The sequence below is a fragment of the Chenopodium quinoa genome, unplaced genomic scaffold (genome assembly GCF_001683475.1).
Source record: "Chenopodium quinoa cultivar QQ74 unplaced genomic scaffold, ASM168347v1, whole genome shotgun sequence".
NCBI classification, from domain to species: Eukaryota; Viridiplantae; Streptophyta; class Magnoliopsida; order Caryophyllales; family Amaranthaceae; genus Chenopodium; species Chenopodium quinoa.
This window is the reverse complement of record NW_018744469.1, coordinates 793,987-818,456: the sequence shown is the minus strand read 5'-3', so window position 1 is coordinate 818,456 and position 24,470 is coordinate 793,987. Positions and strand designations below refer to the sequence as shown.

General features: G+C 41.3%; 1 protein-coding gene across 2 annotated transcripts; it reads left to right on the top strand.

Annotated features, from left to right (window-relative positions):
- The first annotated feature begins 232 nt into the window (after positions 1-232).
- Positions 233-23,672, top strand: LOC110697558. 2 transcript variants are annotated; one of them, XM_021874925.1, is made up of 4 exons: positions 233-443; positions 3,029-3,083; positions 22,844-22,872; positions 22,969-23,672. In XM_021874925.1, the coding sequence occupies exons 1-4, from the start codon at positions 256-258 to the stop codon at positions 22,970-22,972; spliced, it is 276 nt and encodes a 91-aa protein (XP_021730617.1). In that variant the 5' UTR covers positions 233-255; the 3' UTR covers positions 22,973-23,672. The 2 variants fall into 2 exon arrangements, with proteins under 2 accessions (XP_021730617.1, XP_021730616.1); XM_021874924.1 differs by lacking the exons at positions 22,844-22,872; positions 22,969-23,672 and having other exon boundaries at positions 3,029-3,527.
- Positions 23,673-24,470: the final 798 nt, after the last annotated feature.

The following is a 24,470-nucleotide window of genomic DNA, read 5'->3' as shown; positions in this document are numbered from 1 at the left end:
TTGTCAATACAATCAATTAATTATTAATAACAAAACTATAAATTTTTAATCAATCAAATAATTTACATGTAGTACAATAAAAATCATTTCGTAATAATATATATACACACATATGTATATACAGAATTGAGATCATGTCAGAACCTAGGTGAATAATAGGAATTAAGAACTGATATGAGCCTTTGATTTTGTTTTAACCGATCGACGATATCTTACCCGCCTCATTAGTGGCATTCATGTAAATTCAAGTTTTGAATGTTTTCAAATCTTTTTCGGCTATTTCTTTCCTCTTTCTCTCTCTCTTCTCCTACTTTCTCTCTAATTCCCTCTTTGATTTTGTTTTTCTCAACGTATAGCGAACCAAATTCACCTTCAATTTCTTCTTTGTACTCATCTTTGCTCCTAATTCATACAAAAAATTCGATCCTATTTTGTCGTTTGAGGTATGCGAATTTCTTTATTTCAATTTTTAGGTTTTGGTTGAATTTATAATTTATATCCTGATTTGATCGAATTAAGGTTCTAATGATGCTATAATGTTTTGAGATTTTATGATTTTGAGTCTAAAATAAGGGTTTTCACTTTTTTTTTTATTTAATTTTTTTAATTTTTTTATTTAGTAATGTACAATTTTGCTCAAGTTTTTGCGACTTTTATTGCTATTTTTGTCGCCTAGCCTTCTCATGATTTGTTTTCCAAATTAGAGAATTTAATTTCAAATTTTTATTTTCTTTAAATAAGACTTCATAACGTATATGATTTTATTTTGTGATATCTTTATTGATATTTTTTTTTCTTTTTTATTTTATCATCCGAACTAAGTCAAGATATTTTTGCTTATTTAATTTACTTTTGAGTTTATATTATTTACTTCTTGAGTTTAGTTATTGGTTGTGTGGTTTTGATGTTAATGGTTGTGTGGAGTGTTGCTGTGTAGGGCTTCTATTTGGTAGAAGCAGCAAAGGATATTGCAGGTTTTATTTATTGTTTGGGCGTTGTGTGTATGGTGGGCTATCTGTAATTAGAAAGCAGGGGTGAGAGTGTGATGTTGTGTTGTTGGCTGTTGTTTTTGTTTGATTTCATGTTTTATTGCTTATCCTATGCTTAAGGTTTTCATACTACCTGGTTTGAATCTTTTCATCATGTGCAAATATATTTGTTATATGGGATGACTAATTTATAAGTATGGGAAATGTGGGTTTGTTGAATCAGCTAAGAAGTGTTTTTAGAGTGTTTGGATATGGATTTAGTTGTTTAGAGTGACATGATTAAAGGGTATGTTTGGAATGGTGAATTTGAAGGGTTAACAGATTTATAGGGCGATTGGAATTGCATTTATTAACTATATTCACTCTATAATAGCCTACTAGCTCAATTCATATATCTATTTCTTTACAATTAATTAAGGTTTTGGTAATTGGGGCTTTATTGATTGATTGAATTTGAAACTACAAGTTAACATTTTTATGATGTTGGCATTGCTGGCGCATTTCTAGAGTTGTTGGAGGCCTATTCTCCTTAAGGTTTCTTTATATTAGCAAGTACAAGTATATAATATTAATATGCCATCATTTACATTCTCATAAATCTCACCCCCTAGCAAAGCCTCTTTGGAGAGCTGAAGTATGCTGGACAAAGTTTTTGAATCTTGTTAATGTTTCTAAAGCCACAACAGCTTCAACTTGTGCAATTGATGACCCTCTAACCATGGAATGCCCTGACCTAGCTTCGCTGCTCTCCCCTTGTACCATATCAGTTTCGGACTATTGGAGCTCTTCTCAGATCCTGTAAAGTAGCAATTTGTGCCTCCTCCCCTAAGCTAATCTCTGAAGCTGTTGTCTGATTCTACATCATCATGATCAGCCTAATTCCTATCCAAAGAACATCTTCTTGTTTTTCTTGCGTTTTCTAGTTGTATATATTGCATTCTTGTAATTGTTAATATCCAATAGCCCTTGATTTTATTAGTGTAAAATGGGTACTCTTATGGCCTATAGAACACCCTTATGCCTTGTCATTCCATCGCTATTACTATCCTTAATAGTTGCCTTTTTGCAACTTCAGGATGCAGACCACATCGCTATATATATATATAGGATTGAGATCATGTGAGAACCAAGTCCTATAATAGGAACTAGGAACTTATCGTGACCGTTGATCGCTCTCAATCCGACGGCTTGTGTTTCACTCGCCTTTTTCAATTTCATTGAGGGCATTTTGGTAATTTCGCCAGTTGGATGACCTTTCTCCTGTTCTTTTCGCAGTTCTTTTGTTTCTCTCTCCTCTCTTGCACTTCTCTCTTTCCCCTCAACTCTCTCTATATTTTCGTTTCTCTTGTATCGAAATCGAGATTTTCTTCTTCACTAATCAGTTTTTTGCTGTGATTCTTTGATTTTCGTCATTGTTTAAGGTAATTATTTTTTATTTATAATACTTTTTGCGATTTTTTTTTATCGGTTTACGATCTGTTTTGTTCGATTTGAGAATTTTTGTTTTTTCGTTCGATTTATTATTTTTGCATTGTTGTTTTTGTTTTCGTTCAATTTTTTCAATTTATTTCTGTTTTATTTAGTGTTCTTTTGTTATGATTTTGTGTTTTTTGAAGTACTTTCTACGATTTAGGGTTCATATACTACGATTTGGGGATTTTTTGTGAATTACTTACTACGTTTTAGGGTTTTATATTACAATTTAAGTTTTTTTTTTTTTTTTTTTTTTAATTTTGAGTCTAATTGTGTGATTTTGTGTTGTTTTGAGTCTTATATTACAATTTGGGTTTACGATTTTAATTAAAGAATAATGTTGATGAAATTTGGAATGAAGAATAATTAAGTGAAGAAGGTTTTTTTTTTGCTAGTTTCTGTTCATTTTTTTTATCATTTTAGTTTAGATCTTATTGTACTGGATAGTGATTGTTTCTGGCCGGATTTGAGAGATCTATTGATAGTTTTTATTAGTATACTTTTTTTAAATGGTTTATTTTTTGTTATTGTTTATTTACTTTTTTTTTTATTCATTTACTTTTTAGGAAGAAGACTGAAAGTGTAGAGCATTGTGCTGCTGTCACTGATGAAGATAAGAATGTAAGAATTTTCAAAACACCCACTCAGCCTATGCTTCCTAAGATATATTATAATTCTAGAGGTGATAAAGAGTGTATCCCAGGTTGTTCTTTGGAAAACAAACCTATTCTTGGAATGAAATTTGATAGTCTTGGAGATGATATTTCCTTTTATTACAAATATGCTAATAAGTGTGAATTTAAAGTCCGTTCTAGTATTTTTAAAGTAGATAAGAATAAGGTTGGTTCTAGTAATGGTAAATGAGTTACTATAATTAAATATTTATTATGTAGCAAAGAAGGGTATGTGACAAATAACAAGAAAGTTGATAAACAAGTTGAAGGTGCATGTTTAAGGAAAAAGACTGTAAAGAGAGTTGGATGTCCTGCTAATATTAAAATTTAGGTTTTTGTAATGGTGGGCAGTATATGGTTTACTCTTTTTATGAGTCTTATTCTCACCCTTTTTCTACACCTATTATTAGGCAGGCTACTTGTTTCGGGGTTTTTTGATGTCCCGCGGGAGAGTTACAATTCCGGAACTGGTCTCCTTGCGCCTGTACTTGCAAAACAACGGAGACTCCTTGTGGTGGGAGTTTCGCCTCCGACGGTCAAGTTAGTACTTGTTTGAGGAGTAATAAGTGCGGAAAAGTAAAGATTGGGATATCTGGTTCCTCTAGGGGAGGAGTGATCAGTGTGTTTAGGTTCTCTAGGTGAGAGTAATTAATTGTTGAATCCCCTCTCTAATGAGGATTAATGAAGGTATTCATATGCCTTGGGATGTGTGCCAGTCCTAAGTTTAGGTCAACCTAGGGCTGATTGGGCTTCCACAAGACTTTGGGCCTAGGTGGCCGGTTTTCCCATTTGGCATGGGGGAGGCCACGTGTCGTGGCATAAGAGGTCCAAGGTGGACTAGTCGACACTTGACACGTGGCAGGCTCCAATTGGTCCATGTGGCGGACACTTGGCAGAGCCCGAATGGTCCACTTGTCAAATGATGATTGGTAGGGAAAAATCCCCTAATCATTTGCCCCTCACAGGTGGCATGTGACTGTTCACATGTCACCTGTGACAGGTGTCGGCCTGTAACAGGCGACGACCTGCTACAGGTATCGCCCTATGACGGGCCGATCATTTTTTCTGCTCATTTTTTGAATTCAAAAGTGACCCTTCGCATTCTCATTTTACCCTATATAAGGGCATGTTGACCGAGTCTTTTGTTCACATTTGCGAACTTTATCAAGAGAACTCTCGGACTCCTGAACTTGAGCTTTGACTTTATGGACGATTGCTTTTACCAACCGCCTGTTTTTGTTGGACGCCTGTTCGATCAAGCTTTCTTTCAGAACTTAAGTTTCAGGTAACCGTATGTTCCTTTATCCTTTTTATGTTTTGCTTTTGCACTTTTTCTTTCTTTTTTGAAAAATGAGACCTCAAAAGAATCCGGCACGACCTAGGTTAGCAATCACCAGTCACTGGGGACGGCTGAATCTAGGACTAGGGGTGCCGATTGCCTCGGGTACTTCAAACTTTGCGCAAGTCCCGGAATCCAATTGTCTTTGTATTTATGCAGGACAGTATGGCAAGAACAAAAAAGACAAAGAGGATTGAAAACTCTGATGGCTCCTCTTTCCGGGTTCAGATTAGTGAGCTGTCGGACCACCCGCCTGATACCGCAGGGACCTAAGGTGGCCCTTCTGTCGAGAGCTCTGAGGAGGGAGCTAAGGTAGCTCCTTCCCATTTCTTTATTGACTTGGCTAGTCAACAGACGACCCCTGAAGAAGAAGAGGGGTCGGCCCCCTCAGGGAGAGGGGAGGAGTCGGACTCTTCTGATAGCGAGCCTGACTCTAGCTCTCAAGCCGCCTCTCTATAAACTTAGAGGAAAGACATTCTCGCTTGCATGAGGCGATACTGTCTCATGCGGCTGAGAAGGGGGACGACTGGTCGGAACCATCCGCCTCTCATAGGGAGTTGAATACTCCTTATTATTGTCATGTCCCAAAGGGCCGCATCAAGGCCATGAAAGAGCGAATACTCTTTTCTATCGGACCATGTGATGGGTCCTAATTTCTAAGTTTTTGTGCCGGATGCTGAAGATGTCGTCACTGGCAGCTGAAGCCAGCTATGGGGACGCCTGCTTTGGCTGTTATGAGGTGGCCATTAAGGCTGGTCTGCGATTTCCCTTGCATCCGACCGTTCAACAAATCCTCGATGGATACAAGGTGGGGCTATGGCAGTTAGCCCCGAATTCCTGGTTCAACATCCTTGGCTATGTAGCCGGGTGTGAAATGCAAGGGGTGGAGCCGAATTTTGAGGCGTTCACCCATATAAATTACCTCAGCCGAACCCCCAAAGCAAGCGATACCGGTTGGTATCAAATAACGAGCCACAAAGGCTATTTGATGACGAGGGGCAAAGAAAATAAATGGAAGGATTGGAGAAACACCTTCCTCATCATTGCCAGCCTTGACAAGCTGCTGAACAAGCGCTACAATAGGTGGAACAGGGATCCGCCTCTTCTAGCAGGCGGTCGCAGCATGCCGCTTGTCCCCCTCAAGGCTAGGGAAGAGATTCTTGATCAAGGACTCTTCAAAGTAGAAATTAGGGCTAACTCTACTACTGGGGTACGAGAGCAAGTGCCCCTAAACTGCGTCCCCAAATTCAAGTGGCTCTATGATGAGTACTTACTGGCCACCTGCGGCCTTAGCAGTCGGTCCTCCAGAGGTAGACGACCTCCTGAGCATATGTACACATCTTTGGCCTTGCTTTCGAATTTTTTCGAACTCTTTGCGGTTTTATTTTCAGCTGAAGCTATGGACCACATTTCTGCGTCAAAGAAGGCGGTCGCCTTGCTGCGAACCTCCATCATGCAGCAGAAGCGGACCTCTTCCGATTCTCCTGCCAAGCAGACGCCCATAGTGAGTTTCTGATTTTTCGAGCTGTGCCTTGAAAGTTTGCTATTAGTAGTATTAACCATTCATCTTTTTCGCAGGCGGGCACTTCCAAACCCTCTTCCTCCCAACAACCGGACTCAAAAGTTCGGAAGACGACTGCTGGCAGTACGCCTGGATCGGCCAGGAAGTAGTCACCCCACAAAGTGTTGGTTAACCATCACAAGTCCTTAGGGACAGTCGGCCGCCGAGAGGTATAATATAGCTTTGCTAGACTTGAACTTTTCCTTCAATGTTTTTTTTTTTATTCTGACCTTTCCCTTCTTTGGTTGCAGGCCGCCCTCAAGAACCCGACTTGGTCGAGATGGCCAAGTTTATGATCAAGGCTATCCTTCTAGAGGAGAGGGATGCGGTCAGGGGAGTCGGCACCCTTGACTTAGACGGCATCATGGGTCTCCTATCTGAGGTAGACTTAGAATTTTATAATATCAACCTTGCCTGCCGCCTAATATTTTCAAACCTGGCCCCTGTTTGGTTATTTTCAAGTCTGACACCTGGTTTTCTCTTTTTCAGACCCTGCAGCGAGTACACGGCCTTCGTAGGCCAATTAGCGCCAAGAATAAAAAGGTAAAGGATGCTAAAGTTATGGCCGCCTCTAACGTTGATAACACAATGTTTCAAATTGCCCAAAATGAAATTTTGACAATTGATATTCTTTATTATCAGGCGCAGGCCACTTCCACTATCCGCGCTGAGTTGGAGGCGGCCAAGAAGAGGAACAACGAGCTGGAGGCGACGGTCAAGGGTCTCCGAGATGAGCTGAAGCCGCTTAGGCAGAAGATGACCTATTTTGAGGCCATGGAAAAATCTTTGGCGACTGTCAAAGACCGCCTGCAAAAGCAGGAAAAGGCCCTCACTGATGAGCTCAAGGCTAAGGCCGAGTCTGAAAAAATGGCTTTAGCTCAATCCATGATGGACGACTCGGCTCAGATCATGAAGATGACTTGGACGGCCCTCTTCCCAAAAGCTCACTATGCCGCTTGGGAGAAAAAGTTCAACCGCTTGTACTGAAACGTACAACCAACAGATCATGAGGCAGGCGGCTGAGGAAGACGAGGCGGTTAATTCCAACTCAAGCTCCTCCCAATGTTTAAAGCTTTCATTTTGTCAAACTTTTCTCCGACCTGCGTGCCGTTTGTTCTTGTATCACTTTACCGGGCCGGGTTATTGAATATTTTGCTGGTCTTTATGGCCGGCTGCTTATATGAATTCGGCGACCATCTTTCGGTCGTATTTGATCACGGAATCTTGTTTTATGCTTTATTTTTGCAAAGTATAGAGGATCCTACTATCCGCTTGTATGTCATACCGACTATTTCGGCTAAAAATGTTTTAAGATTTGTAACTTATCGTAAGCCAAAGATTGCAAACAGGTACTAGGTACCGACTGCCTATGCCCCTGGACGACTGGTTATCTTGGTTACAGGTTAGGCGATCAATCGGCCATTTACCCAGTCGGTCCCCTAACGTATTTTAGGAAATGTGTTAGGTTTGTTAAACTTTTTCAAGTTAGAAAAGAACAGGTCGCTTATAACCAGCCCGCCTGTTTGTTAAAATAGGAATAGTTCTTGAGTCCTTGTTTTCCAAAAAGCAGTCGACCTACGAACCAGATTTTCAAACATGTTTGGTTTGAAAAGAAATCATCTTAGTAGGGTTGTGGTACGAGAGCTCTGGTTCGCCTTTAGACAGGTGGACTCGTCATACCTTTTGAATCCTTACTAAGTATGAGAGAGTGACTTATGAGTAATCTTTGAGGTTACCTATTCGTCAGCTTTTATGCTTGAGTAGTAGAGGTATCAGGCAGTGGAGACCGGCTGATCCCCTTGATTCGTCAATTTCCGTTGGCTATTTAGTCAAGGGGTACCGCCTGTACTTATCCCAAGTAATACAGACGGCCATCCGACGCGGATGTTTACTGCTAACACTTGTTTGGTTTAATGTTAGAGCTATCCTTGTCTCAAAAACGGCTACGCGGTTACCCTTGGGGTCAGCCGTCTAGGTGTCGTGTAATTAGTTTATAAAGCAATGTTCCACCCAAAAGGGAGCTGCTCTCTGCGACGAATTTCATCCGGAGGGATGCCGCCGGACGCCTGCTATTATGTTGGGACAGGTCGTATTAGTTTAAAGATGGATCAGTTGGCTGAGCACCTGGTCTTATCATTCGGCCAAAGGCCCTAGGTAGTTCATGGTGAACTAAGTATGGGAGAGTAGCCGACTGTATAGTTCATGTCGTGCCTCTCTTGTATGTATATTTAAGTGGAATGGAGAGTAGCCGACTGTTTTACCAGTTGGCATGCCCCTCAATTGATGAGAAGATGGAGAGTAGCCGGCTGCTAATGGAGCAGGCGGCATGCCCCTCATAATACAAAATAGATGAAGCAAAATAACAAACTTTTATTAGTAGTTCTCGACTATTTACATTATTAAAAAATAATACTTCTTTAAATTATCTACATTCCAGGTTCGAGGCAAGGCTTGGTCGTCTGGTGTTTCCAGGCGGTAGGTGCCGTCCCTGACCTCTTCATAGATTCGGTAGGGTCCTTCCCAGTTGGGAGTTAATTTGCCTGACTCATTAGCCCTATCGATTGCTTCTATTTTTCTTAGTACAAAGTCCTCCACTTTGAGTGGACGCCTATGTAATCTTTTGTTATATGACCTTGTCATTCTCAAGCGGTAGATTTCATGGCGCAGGGCTGCATTGCCCCTTCTTTCTGGGAGTGAGTCCAATGCCAGGCGCATGGATTCCCAATTCGCCTCTTCGTCATACAACATTATTCAAAGAGTCGGCTCATTGCGTTCAATTGGAAGAACAACTTCTACCCCATAAGTTAGGAGGAATGGAGTCTCTCCATTCGCCCCTTTTTCAGTCGTCCTAATGGCCCAGAGAACATGTGGTATTTCGTCTGCCCATAGGCCGCCTGCTCGTTCAATCTTCTTCTTAATACTGTCTGAGATGATCTTATTAAAAGCTTCTACTTGGCCGTTTGCTTGTGGTCGGCCAACTGATGCAAAGCAGTGTGAGATGCCTTGGTCTCCCAGCTAATTTTTGAGAACAGACGTCTCAAATTGGGGACCATTATCAAAAACCATAAACATGGGCACCCCAAACCGAGTGATGACATTTTTCCAGATGAATGCGATCACATCTTTCGTCTTGATTCCCTTAACATTGGTGAAGTAGTCGACTGCTACCAATACGTACTTCCTACCGCCTGTAGCAAGCGTATAGAGACCTAGGATATCCATGCCCCATTTAGAAAACGGCAATGGGCTATGGATGGCCGTGAGATCAGTAGTCGGACGATGGATTAACTTGCCAAACCTCTGGCACTTGTCACATTTTTTCACCATTTCCATGACGTCTGCTTCTAGGGTAGGCCAAAAGTAACTTTGTCGCCTTGCTTGTTGAGCAAGCGACCTGCCGCCTACGTGTGAAGCACAATACCCTGAATGTAGGTCTTTTAGGACCTTTATTCCTCTTTCTGGGGTCACACACTTTAAGAGGGGCAGAAGATAACCCTTCTTTAAGAGCTCGCCCTTGCACATTTCAAAACTGGACGCCCGTTTTCTTAGAAGGGCCGCCTGGGATTGATCGTTCGGCAAGGTGTCGTCTGTTAAATACGCCCTGAATGGGTCCATCCAGGTTGAAATTCGATCTAGAATTCCAATGGGTTCCTCTTCAATACTTCTCTTTTCCGTAACTTCCCAGAAGACGGTTCTTGGATTATCACAGGAGGCCGAGGATGCCAACTTTGAGAGACCATCCGCCTGGTTGTTCCCGGACCTGGGTACTTGAGTAAAATGAAACTCCTCAAGTGACCCAGCCGCCTGTCGTACCGCCTGCAAGTATTTAACCATAGCCGGATGGGTTGCTTCATATTCGCCATTGTACTGACTCACTATCAATTGTGAGTCAGAACAAGCGTCTATTCTTCTTACCCCAGCCGCCTTACACATGCGGATATCAGCCAGTAAATCTTCATATTCCGCCTCGTTGTTCGAGGCTTGGAAGTTAAAGCGTAGAGCATACTCGTACCTGTCGCTTTCTGGCAACTGACATATGACGCCCGCCCCACATCCATTCGAAGTGGAGCTCCCGTCCACATAGACCTTCCAGACTTGGTCTGGAATTTGAGAATCAGAGGGTCGAGTCATCTCCACAATAAAATCAGCAAATGCTTGCCCCTTTACTACTTTTCTTGGCTCAAAAGTGATTTCAAGGCTCTGAATCTCTATTGCCCATTTGATCATTCGGCCTGACGACTCCATGGTTGTCAGTGGCCGCTTGATTGGCTGATCTGTGTATACGACGACTGAATGTGCCAAGAAATAAGGCTTCAATTTTCTAACTGCCATGAACAGGGCAAGACCGAATTTTTCCACTAGGGGTACCTCAACTCGGCATTTTTCAACACATGGCTGACAAAATAGACCGGGAGTTGACAGCCGTCTCTTTCAGCAAGGAGGACGACACTTAGATCATGGTCATACACTGTGAGATACATATAAAGCACTTCTTTGGGCAAGGGACTGACCAGCCTTAGTAAGGAGTGTAGATGATCTTTCAGTCTTTGGAAGGCCGCCTCAGCATCCGGCCCCCATTCAAACCTAGCTTTCTTCTTTATAGCCTGAAAAAAGTAAAGGCACTTGTCGCCTGGCCGGCTGAAAAATCTTCCCAGGGCCGCCAGACAACCTGTTAACTTCTGAACCTCTCGGACCGTGCGAGGCGACTACATGTCGATGACCGCCTGCACTTTCTCAGGGTTTGTCTCTATACCTCTCTGATTAATGAGGAATTCGAGAAACTTCCCAAACTCAACCCCAAAAACACATTTCTTGTAATTGAGCATGACATGGTGCCGCCTGAGTGTGGTGAATGTTTCTCGGAGGTCGGCCAAATGGTCCGTCTGAAGCTTGGATTTCACAATCATATCATCTATATATGTCTCGACATTTCTTCCAATTTGATCAAAGAAGACCGTGTTTATCATTCTTTGGAATGTTGCCGGGGCGTTCTTCAAACCAAACGGCATGACCGTGTAGCAATACAACCCTTGATCAGTGACGAAGGTCGTCTTCTCCTGATCTTTCTTCCACAAAGGAATCTGATGGAAGCCAGACTAGGCGTCCATGAAGCTCATTAGAGCGTGGCCGACTGTTGAGTGGACCAGGCTGTCAATCTTAGGCAATGGATAGCTATCCTTGGGGCACGCATTGTTCTAATCAGTGTAGTCCACACACATTCACCAGGTACCATTCGGCTTCTTTACTAACACAACGTTTGCAACCCAGTCTGGGAAATAACATTGCCGAATGAACCCTGCATCAAGCAACTTTTTAACCTCGACGGCGGCCCCTGGCTTCTTTCTTCACCATGGTTCCATTTCTTTTGCCGGACCAGCTTCATTTTCGGATCCACGACTAGTTTATGCACTGCCAAGTCTAGACTGATACCTAGCATCTCATGTACCTCAAATACAAAGATATCCTTGAATTCCTTGAAGAGTTGGTGAAGATCTTTACCTAGTACCGCAAGAGCAGTCGTCCCAACTTTCACTGCTCGGTCAGGACGTGAGTCGTCCAGGACGACATCCGTATGCTCACCAGCCGGCCGAGGGCGGAATTCGTCTGACTGCTCCTCTGCCAGTGATTGCTATCTTTTTTCTTTTCTCTCGGCCCCTGGTTGGGCAGCCTTTCTTTTCTTGCCGCCTGGTACTTTGGCAGGCATATCTCCCTTGATTTGCTCAAGGTCAATTTTCTCTCCACTTGGGCCAGCAGTCGCCACAGTGGGTTTGATATCCGAGAGATAACACTCTCGTGCCATTTTCTGGTCTCCCCTTAGGGAGCCGACTGTTTCATTATCCTTCTCAAACTTGAGCATCATAAGGGAAGAAACGATGACAACTTTTAAATTGTTCAGGGTGGGTTGTCCCAGGATCATGTTGTAGACCGAGAGTTTTTCAACAACTAAGAACCGAACAACCATGTGGCGGCCCTCCCCCTTCTCACCCAGACGGATGGGCAGATCCACCCGTCCCACTGGGTGTACAACACTTCCTCCAAACCTTACTAAAGGGTGAGATACCGGGTGTATGCAATCAGATTTTTACTTGAACTTTTCCAAACACTTGTTGCTGATGAGATCAGAGGAACTGCCGGTATCTATGAGGATCCGGCTAACTCTTTGGTTGGCCACTTTACATTCAATGACAATGGGGTCGTCATGTGGCCCCATAACAACTCCCAAATCCTCTTCTGTGATGACAATTTCTGGGAATGAACTCCCAAATCGTCATGTGGCCCTATAACATCTAACCGCCTGATGTTGTCTTTGTTGCCCCTAATAGTGGGGCCGCCTCCTGAGAAGCCGCCTGCTATAGTGTAGACAGTAGCGTCATCAGTATCTGAACTGTTGGCCGGTCGATGATTCTTCTTGGCCAACTACTTTTGTTTTGGAGGAGCCTTCCCCTTGGACTTCTTGACATAGGAGTCAAGATCACCTTTTTTAGCCAGGCGGTCCAGGTAGCGCATGAGGCTAATACACTCATTGGTTTCATGACCAATGTCCTCATGAAAATTACAGAATTTCTTTTGGTTCCGATTACTCGCAGAACCTTTCATGGGGGCCGGTTTCTCAATGGTCATCCGGCCTTGGGTTTCGTTGAGGATAGCTTTGCTATCCTTATTGAACTCATACTTCGGGGAGTATGGTTTAAACTCTTTTTTCTTTTTATGGGACGGTTGATCAGAGGAGTCGACCGCCCAGACTTCTTTTCTCTTCTTCTCATCTTTATTGGCTGACTGCTTTGGTCGGCTCTCTTTTTTGTCGAACTTTCTTCCATACGACTGCTTTCCAGTATTACACAGGTCAGTCGCCTATATGTAGGCTTTTGCCTCAATTAATGCTTCTTGGAGAGTAGCGACTCTCTTTCGAATCAGGTCAAACTTGAAGGTCGACCCATCCTTTAGACCTCTAAAGAAGTCAGTGTAGGCTACCTCATCCGGCAACCCTTGTATCTGGATTCTCATCAGGTTAAACCGCCTGATGTAGGAATGAAGTCCCTTCTTTTCTCCCTGCTATATAGTCCCTAGGTCAAGGGTCGTCTTCTTATCAGGAATATTCATGGCGAAGTTGGAGGTGAACAAGTAGGCGAGGGTCTTGAAACTATTCACACAACCAGTCGGCAGGTTGCCGAACCATTGTTGTGCAATGCCTTTCAAAGTAGCTGGGAAGCACTTGCACCATGTGGGATCATCCAACCCTTGGAGGTACATAAGGTTGGTGAACGCTATCAGATGATCCTCTGAGTTAGTAGTGCCATCATAGGCGCCTACTAATACATTCTTCACTTTGGCCGGCTGGGCGGCCTCCATAATTTCCTTGGAGAAGGAAGACGGTTGTTCTCCAAGTCTTAGCAGCTGTAGTTGCCAGTCCAAAGGTTGAACGTTTCTTGTTGCCTGTCCTCCAAATAGAGGAGTCTGCAAGAAAAATTGTTGTTGCGGCACGTATAGCTGGCGTGGCTCATGCGAAGCCGACTGGTCTTTATGGGATCCGGACCGACGAGAGGTGCCACCTATCTGGCTCTCATAATTTGATTGTGAATACCTCATGGAGGTATTTTGCAAACTGTCTTGAAAATCTGAAGTAGAGGCCGACTGCGACAGTCGGTCGTTCTTCTTCTGCTCTAGCAACAATCGAACATTTGAGTAAGTTTTCTTTGATCCATCCTCCTGAACATGACGGCTGGGCTTTCTCTTTCCTGGTGAAGGAAAATGTTACTTCGTTAGATCGATCACAGGCGTCTCCCACTTCCTAGACTTAGGATAAGGAGTCGCCTCTCGACCTAGTACAGGTTTCTTCCTCCCAAAGTGAAAGGGTCTTCTAGCCGACTGCTCCTTGGACGGAGCAGGCGTCTTCTTATTGATGAGTACCTGAATCTCCCCTTTGAAGCTATTCATGAAAGTCATGAGTTCACTTCTAGTAATGAGAGCAGATCCCTCGGCCGCCTGTTGGTGATCAAGCGGCTGGCCGGCAGGTTTACTAGAGCCAGCCTGTCAATCCTTTCGTTCCTTCTTTTCAGAGGAACGAGTTCGTCGAGCTCGTAAGGTTCCGTTTGGAGCCGTATGAGTCTCAACCTCGATCTCATTGTCAGTATCCTGGTCACTATAGACCCGAGGGTCGTCCATAGGACGCTTCTCGCTTTGATTCGGTACAGACTGTGATTCTATCTCGAAAGTACTCTCCCCACAAACGGCGCCAAAATGTTTCAGGGTTTTTGATGTCCTGCGGAAGAGTTACAATTCCGGGTCTCCTTGCGCCTGTACCTGCAAAAAAATGGATACTCCTTGTGGTGGGAGTTCCGCCTCCGACGGTCAAGTTAGTACTTGTTTGAAGAGTAATAAGTGTATTTAGGTTCTCTAGGTGATCAAGGTTGGGAGATCTTGTTCCTCTATGGGAGGAGTGATCAGTGTATTTAGGTTCTCTAGGTGAGAGTAATTAATTACTGAATCCCCTCTTTAATGAGGATTAATCAAGGTATTTATATGCCTAGGGATGTGTGTCTAGGGTTTCGTAGTGACCCACACTACGCGGAAAGAAACCCGCCAAGACTCGCCCCCATAATAAATGCAATTAACAAGCAAAACATAATTTAAAGCATGAGAAAGGATAAAAGATTATACCTTTGATGCGTGCTTTGCTCGCAAATCGAGCTCTTACTTCGAAATCTCGAGCGTCACAAGTGTGAATGCCTCCAATGGCTCGTACCCACGAACTCGACCCGAACGGTCCAAGTCCCGAAAGTTAGTCGGGACCCGACCAATAAAAACTTGGAGTTTTACGAACTTAGAGGTTTTCTCACCTAATGGGAGATGCCTCATTGAGTTCTACTCAAGTGAATTCCCAAATGCCCAACCATTGGGTATTTACAGTGAAAATCAACTTGTCATCCCATTCATGATCAATGTGGGACAAATGCATTTTCCTACTAATTTATTTTAATCAACACAAATTAATAAGCAATGCAATCAATGAGTTACAAGTGGCAAATGGAGGAAGATTGATTAGGTGAGGACCATTCCAAGAGGGAGGGACCATAGCCTTGGTGCCTAAGGAAATGCCCACAACTCTTGGTCCCCACACTCAAACCGGATCCTCCATGTGGCTAGGACAGCTGGCTGCCAAGGCAGCCTTGCTGGCGCCTGGTGCCTTGGCTGTGCTAGCAGGCCACCCAGCACTCGCATGCGCCCAGCCAGCAAGCTACGCACACCATGCGAGCTGTTGCTGTGCCATGGCATGTGCTGGGTGCTGCCCAGCAAGGCTGCTAAGCGCTCGCCATTGCTATCCCCGCAAGATGCCCACCCCAGCCCTCGTACGCACATCACGCATAGCTAGCAAGGCCCAGCCCTATGATGTTGCGTGCTTGCGAGAGGCTGGCTGCTGGGCGAGCGTCATTGCCTAGCACCATACAAGGCTGCCAGCTCCTAGCACCACGCATAGCCTAAGCATGCTACTATGCGATGCTCGGTGCGGGGGTTGCGATGGCTTGCCGCTGCTATTGCCTATCATGCTGGCAAGGCTGCTAGCGCCCAGCACCACGCATAACATAGCATGTTTCTATGCGATGGTGCGAGGCTGCGGTGGCTAGGCGAGCAGTGCCAGCCCATGCCTTGCGCCAGCGCCTAGCAACCAAGGCCTAGCCTTGCAATGTTTTGGGCGCATGGCTTGCTAGCACACACGCAAGGCTACTATGTTTGCGGTGTCTAGCTAGCTTGCATGAGCCTAGTACGCCTAGCATGATAGGCTTGCGATGGGTATTACCTAGCCTAGCAGTCACGTGGCTAGGAAAATGCGAGACTACGGCCAAGCTCGTACTTGTAACTCGACTGATTTCATGACTCGTTGAATTCTAAATTCGACTCGACTTGCGACGCTTGATCTTGACGCTCTAAGCTCGATGTCCGACGTCTTTGTTCGTAAAACTCCGACGAATCATCAAAATCCTTCGGATTGATTCATCGTCTCGGATCGGTTTTTCGATTGGGTGCGACCCGAAGGGTTCAGTTAAGATTAAGCTGTAATATTAATTATACCTTAATATTATTGATCGGAAGCGGCCTCCACCTAGGCATTCCGATCATTTGACCTTACTGAAGAATGAGCTCTGTAATAATTCTGAACCCTCTATCAAAATAATACATTTGTTGGAAGAACTTTAAACAAAGCAAATGACCTTACAACTGATGTAGCACTACTTGCTTCATTCTAAGCTTGTAAGTCAATAACTTAGCTTGTTTTCAACGGTTTGAGGTCACTTTTAAAGTGGAACACTCAAGTAGTATCCAATACTTGTGAAGATAACGAGATGCTAAGTTGACCATAATAACATGAACTCAAGCGTAGAAAAGGAATCTCATTCTTTTCTTTGTTCCTTGTTTCCTATATTTCTTATAGTACATCATCTCATAACTTTAAGAATCATCTCTTTAAGTTCTTCGACTTTTATACTTTGTTATGCATAATTAAGCATTTTAATGCGCCGCAAAACAAAGTTCTATCTTTTCAACTAATTCGTACATGAATTACTTCATCAATGAGTCGTACTTATAAGTGTATGAAGTGAAAAGATATGTTGGTTTGTCAACTATTGACAATTTTGAGTTTTTCCACTCAATATTTCATGTTTGTCAAAACTAACCAATATTTTGAAAACATGATATCCAACCGTCCTTTCGGACTTTAGTCGATTATGAGAAGTTGTATCTAAGAAGTGCCCTTTTCTTTCTTTGAGGACCATTCTCGAAAGATTCCTTTTACCAATCAATGAAAATAATATAATTTGATTAAGACTTCTACTAATATATAAGTGCAAAGTTTAACCATTTATCAAGATCATAATAAGTTTGAAATTCAAAGCATACATGTAAATTTTCAATCTTATTATGCGTCTTATCCACGCATTGAAAAGTTGTCCCTTTTAGGCGAGAATAAGACGATTCCAAGATCCCAAAAATCAGAAAGTGATTAAGCATGCTTTGGCTTGTCTTATCACTTAATATTTTAGGGTAAGCAATCCAATTTCTAATAGCTCCAAGCTACTCTTGGTTCGATAAAACGTCGCATCTAATGCTTCCTTGACATTTTATCTCCATTGCCACGACATCTAAGGACTCCTTACTGATATCGTTGAGCTTAACCAAGACAACTTGTATACTTAGTATACTTTACGTTCCTAGGGAAGTAGTGATGCCTCGCTTTGGCGTAGCCCATCACATACGCGCATTAGTTCGGTAAGTGTTGTTCTTGAAACGGTAAATTTTAGCGCAATATTATTAAGGGACCTAGGGTTTCTATGTTGGTTGATTTAAGTGAACTTAACTAATTGTCGCAACATATGAAATCCTAGACATGCATCTAACATTCATATATAACAATAATATATATAAAGCATAAATTGATGCATTTGGCAACTAGCATGACCCCTTGAAATCTTTAATTTCCATGGGTCTTCATCTTGGCTCGTCTTCATCGAAACGCCGTCTTAAGACATTTTGGCCAAAATAAAATAACTAGCTAGTACTACTAAGATTAATCTAAAGTACAAAAATACTTAACGGTTCGCAGACCGTATTTAGATTTACAAAAATACATAACGGAACGCAGTCCGTATTTTCTATCCTAGTCGGGTCCCACTAGTTGCCATTTTCAATAACCTGTTTTGAAAAAAATCTTCCATTCACCCATTCACTTTTTGTGAATGGCCCATGCATATTACAAAATACATAATTAAACACGCAAAACTAGTAATTAACTTAGGTGGTTAATCCGATTAACGCGCCTAATTAAAACTAGTCAAAGTTGTTTAATACATTATTTCTAAAAGCAAATTGCTCAAGTAATCTACTAAGCTCCCACTAAATTTCGCATCCATACTTAATTAATCCGATTAATTAAGTCGGCATAACCCACAATTTGTCAAAATCAAAATTTTGCAAAATCCGGAAAAATCGAGGTCCAACCTCGTTAAAATAATTACATAAATAATTTTAAAACGACAAAATTTTCGCAAAATACATAGCCCATGCATCGAAAAACAGCCCACACAAAACCAAGTGCCTAGCATCATGGTTGCGGCTGTGCTGTGCTTGGGCGCAGGCAGCCTGCCTAGCAAGGCATTGCTGCGCCTGCTAGCACCAACACGCATCATGCTTGCATGCTAGCATGCGCGCATGTGTGCTGGCAGGTGTGGCTGGCCTGCTGTGGCTTGCTACCTCGCTGCCTAGCAGCACTTGCGAGCAGTGCCCAGCAGCCACACACCACACACAGCAACACGCTTAGTGCACTACGCTTGCTCCCCACACAGCAGCAACACAGCGAGGTGGGAGCACCACCATGCGCATCAAGGCAGCCACATGTGGGCTGCGAGAGCAGCCCGGCTAGCCTTGGTAGTGCTTGAGTGCCTTTTGCCTCGATTTGTGCGCTTTTGACTCGGGATTTTAATCCCAATATTCGCGTGAGATAAAATTATTTCTAAGTTTATTTTAGAATCAATTTAGAGCAAAGTGAACATATAACAAGTCTAACTTAAATAAATTCAATTTTAATAGTGCACAAGCCTAAATTATTCAAGAACTATTATTTGAATCAATTTTAGGTCTAACTTGATGCAACAAAATTGAAGGGCTACATCCCTAATTAATTTAACCAAAATACAAATTAATAATGGATTTGACAAATGGGAGTTGGAAAAATAAATTAACCATCTAATGATAAAATTTTCCAACTTTCATACTTGTGTAAAATAACAAGATTACATATTCCAATATGAAGATTAATCAAAATTTTACTCACAAGTATTTGAACTTCATGGATTTTAATCAACCAAAATGAAAAATCCAAACTTTGTTCAATATGGAATTTAGGGTTAGAGTTCCAATCATTTAAACCTTTAAAGATTAGAACTTTAACATATTAGGAACTTAAAATTACACATTCACATCAAACATTCACACATTCTTGCAATTAATTTGCAAAATTTGTGAAAAACAAGTTTATGTGAAAAAGGCATATCAACTCAAGCACTAATTAAAACTCCATAATTATGCTTAAGGATATTTAAAATAGCATTAGAATGCAATAATGCATTTAATCTAACCTTGTAATGCTTGCATTAATCAAGGCTTAAAAAGATTTGAAATTTTCGTTGAAAAACGAAAAAACCCTAAAAACTTGGGTTTCTAGTTCGAATTTGGCTTCTAGATAATTCTCAAAGAGGGATAATTCTGTTTCATAATGTCGATTCCACCCAAAAATCACTATTTTTGAGCCAAAATCTGGGTTCGACAGCCAAATCGATAAAAATACGAGTTTTAAAATTAAATAAAACGAGCTTCTAATCTAATTAGAAAAGCAAAACCAGAAATTAAATCTTACTTTAAAACACCGTAATTAATAAAAATTGCAAAAATTAAAAGGAGCGTGGCTCTGATATCACTGTAGCGTTTCGTAGTGACCCACACTACGCGGAAAGAAACCCGCCAAGACCCGCCCCCATAATAAATGCAATTAACAAGCAAAACATAATTTAAAGCATGAGAAAGGATAAAAGATTATACCTTTGATGTGTGCTTCGCTCGCAAATCGAGCTCTTACTTCAAAAGCTCGAGCGTCACAAGTGTGAACTCCTCCAATGGCTCGTACCCACGAACCCGACCTGAATGGTCCAAGTCCCGAAGGTTAGTCGGGACCCGACCAATAAAAACTTGGAGTTTTATGAACTTAGAGGTTTTCTCACCTAATGGGAGATGCCTCATTGAGTTCTACTCAAGTGAATTCCCAAATGCCCAACCATTGGGTATTTATAGGGAAAATCAACTTGTCATCCCATTCATGATCAATGTGGGACAAATGCATTTTCCTACTAATTTATTTTAATCAAAACAAATTAATAAGCAATGCAATCAATGAGTTACAAGTGGCAAATGGAGGAAGATTGATTAGGTGAGGACCATTCCAAGAGGGGGGGACCATAGCCTTGGTGCTCAAGGCAATGCCCACAACTCTTGGTCCCCACACTCAAACCGGATCCTCCATGTAGTTGGGACAGCTGGCTGCCAAGGCAGCCTTGCTGGCGCCTGGTGCCTTGGCTGTGCTAGCAGGCCACCCAGCACTCGCATGCGCCTAGCCAGCAAGCTACGCACACCATGCGAGCTGCTGCTGTGCCATGGCATGTGCTGGGTGCTGCCCACCAACACTGCTAAGTGCTCGCCATTGGTATCCCCGCAGGATGCCCACCCCAGCCCTCGTACGCACATCACGCATAGCTAGCAAGGCCCAGCCCTGTGATGCTGCGTGCTTGCGAGAGGCTGGCTGCTGGGCGAGCGCCATTGCCTAGCACCATGCAAGGCTGCCAGCGCCTAGCACCACGCATAGCCTAAGCATGCTGCTATGCGATGCTCGGTGCGAGGCTGCGATGGCTTGCCGCTGCTATTGCCTATCATGCTGGCTAGGCTGCTAGCGCCCAGCACCACGCATAACATAGCATGCTGCTATGCGATGGTGCGAGGCTGCAATGGCTAGGCGAGCAATGCCAGCCCATGCCTTGCGCCAGCGCCTAGCAACCAAGGCCTAGCCTTGCGATGCTTTGGGCTCATGGCTTGCTAGCACACACGCAAGGCTACGATGCTTGCGATGTCTAGCTAGCTTGCATGAGCCTAGCACGCCTAGCATACTAGGCTTGCGATGGGTATTACCTAGCCTATCACTCACGTGGCTAGGCCTATGCGAGGCTACGGCTAAGCTCGTACTTGTAACTCGATTGATTTCATGTCTCGTTGAATTCTAAATTCGACTCGACTTGCGACGCTCGATCTCGACGCTCTAAGCTCGATATCCGACGTCTTTGTTCGTAAAACTCCGACGAATCATCAAAATCCTTCGGATTGATTCATCGTCTCGTATCGGTTTTTTCGATTAGGTGCGACCCAAAGGGTTCAGTTTAGATTAAGCTGTAATATTAATTATACCTTAATATTACTGATCGGAAGCGGCCTCCACCTAGCATTCCGATCACTTGACCTTACTGAAGAATTAACTCTGTAGTAATTCTGTACCCTCTATCAGAATAATACACTTGTTAGAAGGACACCATTCCTTTCAGTGTGCCAATCCTAGGTTTAGGTCAACCTAGGGCTGATTGGGCTTCCACAAGACTTTGGGCCTAGGTGACCGGTTTTTCCATTTGGCATGGGGGAGGCCACGTGTCGTGGCATAAGAGGTCCAAGGTGGACTAGTCAACACTTGACACGTGGAAGGCTCCAATTGGTCCATGTGGCAGACACTTGGCAGATCCTGAATGGTCCACTTGTTAGATGGTGATTGGTAGGGAAAAATCCCCTAATCACTACTAAATATGAAGTTGGTTTAAATTTTTCTCATAAGAAGTTTATTTATGACAACTCAAAGTTAAAAATAGGGGCTGTTATATCTTAGAGGATCATGAAAGAACTTTGTGGTGGGTTTAAAAATGTCAGGGACAGTAAAAATGACTTCAAAAATTTTTCTAGGGACTTGAAAGTTTATATCTCTAATGCTGATGTTGCAAGAGCAAAAAGTGAAAAGCAGTAAAGGGGGTTATTATTTTGATTACTGTGTTGATGAAAGCAGGCACTTGACACGTGTTTTTTGGGCTGATGCTATTGGTAGAAGAGATTATCAACTGTTTGAGGACTCTTTATCTTTTGATTCTACCTATAATGCAAATAAATACTCATTGGTTTTCTGCCCTTTAACTGGAGTTGATAATCATAAGAGATGTGACACATTTTGTTCTGCTTTATTATCTAAAGAAGATGTAGAATCTTTTGTGTGGCTATTTCAAACTTTTTTGAAGTGCATGGGAAAAGAACCCTCTTGCATAATCACTGATCAAGACCATGCAATGGGTATTGCCATACAAAAGGTTTTTACCAAGACTAAACACATGTTATGTTGTTTACAGTCGTGCCATGTTTTATGATTTTCAAGAAGAATGTCAGGCAGCCTGTTTCTCATGTGGTGTTGAAAGTTGTAATTCTCTATATGGAGATGGGGTGGAGTTTTCTGTAATTATTGATCATGAGAAAAGGAAAAACTTTGATGTAAATTTTGACTTGGCCATATATGAGTGCAGTTGTACTTGTAAAATGTTTGAGAGTCAAGGCATCTTATGTAAACACATTCTGTTTATTATGAAAGGCAAGTCTATACATGAAATTCCTGATCTTTATATCATGAATCATTGGAGAAAAGACATTCTGAAGAAAGCTTCTACCATAAATGTTGTTGTGGATGATGTTTCTAAGTATGATAATAAGAAGCAATTAGTGAGTGATATGTGGTCCAAGATTTTCAGTCGTGTGAGTTTATCTAAGCAATCTGAGGATGATTTATCTGAGCTTATAAGGACATTATCTTCATTTGAGGATCAAATGCTGACAAAGAATAATCTTGAAAATGTAACTAGTTCAAAAGAGGTGAAATATGCTAATATTCAGGTTTTGGTTAGGTCAAATGAAGTAGATGTAAACATCTTACCTCCAAATCAGTGTCTTAATAAAGGTTCTGCTAGAAGTTCAAAGCGGTTGAAGAGTGCAAAATAAATAGCTTCTGAAGAAAAATCCAAAAAGGGCAGCACCTGTAGAGCTCCTGGGTAATCTAGTGTTTCACGTGACAGTAGAAACTGTCTAAACAAGTAGTTCTTCAAGTATTTTACTTTTACATGTGTTCCATTTACTTTAATCTGTTATTTATTTATTTAACATTTAACTTGATTTACTTTTTTTTTTTGTGCAGGTGTTATTATTCTTGTACATATTTTTTAGGTATTTTATCTTTATACTTTTCTCAATTACTTTAAGTTGAAATTTATTTACTTTACATTGTAATTTATTTACTTTAATTTGTCACTGATTTTTTAGTTGAAGAAGCAATTGGTGAGCGATGTGTGGTCCAAGATTTTCAGTTGTGTCAGTTTGAGTTTATTTGAGCAATATGAGGATGATTTATCTGATCTTATTAGGACATTATCTTCATTTAAGGAGTAAATGCTGACAAAGAATAATCCTGAAAATGCAACTAGTTCAAAAGAGATGAAAGATGCTAATATTCAGGTTTTGGTTGGGTCAAATGAAGTAGATGTAAACGTCTTTCCTCTAAATCAGTGTCTTAATAAAGGGTATGTTGAAGAGTGCAAAAGAAATAGTTTCTGAAGAAAAATCCAAAAAGGGCAGAACCTGTAGAGCTTGTGGGAAATTTGGTGTTTCACATGACATTAGAAACTGTCCAAACAAGTAGTTTTTCAGATATTTTACTTTTACACGTGTTCCATTTACTTTAATATGTTATTTATTTACTTTAACATTTAACTTGATCTACTTTTTATTTTTGTGCAAGTGTTATTATACTTGTACTTTTTTTTAATGTATTTTACCTTTGTACTTTTCTTATTTACTCGAAGTTGAAATTTATTTACTTTACATTGTAATTTATTTATTTTAATCTGTCACTGATTTTCTGATTTTTATTTTTGTGCAATTATTATGATACTTGGAAATTTAAAGATGTTTTGGAAGATCAAGATATACTGAAAAAATATTAATGTTTTTTATTTATTATTATTATTTTTTATTTTTTATTTTTTTTTTTTTATTTTTTTATGTAATATTTTCTTTTACTTTTAATTGAGTTCCTGTTACTTTAACATTATTTTCATTTACCTTTTGATTGATTTCTTCTACTTTTATATCTAGCACCATTTTTCACACAGAATAATTCTACTACTTCAACTCAGAGATATAATATGTATTCTTCATAGAAACATGCTACTTAAACCTTCAAACTAATGTTTTGGATTAATATTATACAACTTAAAGTACTATTGCCTATGATATATTCAAATCTATTAAAAACATTTACAATTCTTCACATGCTTTTTGTGCTTTTTTCTCTTCCCAATCCTTAACATTTCTCAGTAGTTTCTCTTGCAATTGATTGTTATCATTGAGAACTAGGTCAAGTACTGTTTTTATATGATGGTGTGTCAATCTTTGAAATTCTTGTAAAAAACAAAAGATTAACTTTAGTTTTAATAAATTATGCTCTAAGTAATCCATATAACTTAAGGAATCTAAGGACTTCAGAAATAAGTATGGTAACTTACCTCTTTTATGGTTCCCAATCCTATCCCATTAACACCATCATACACCTTCATGTGCAGCATTAGATAGCTTCCCGAGTAATTTTCTTGTCTTTCTTTTTGGAATGGAAGTTCAATTATTCTCAGCTTGTAGGACAACATCTCAATTACCTTTGAATGCTTTCTTTTTTTAAACAACTTCTGCATTTGTATGATCTGCAATGGAATGAATATTAATGTAATATGATACATTGAAAAATAAATTTAATGACATTTTATAATCTA

Excerpts from the sequence above, each read along its gene's own strand:
- LOC110697558 (XM_021874924.1), top strand. The coding sequence starts at position 256 with ATGTTTTCAAATCTTTTTCGGCTATTTCTTTCCTCTTTCTCTCTCTCT. Across the intron at positions 444-3,028 it reads ATCCTATTTTGTCGTTTGAG|GAAGAAGACTGAAAGTGTAG; the intron begins GTATGCGAATTT and ends TTTACTTTTTAG.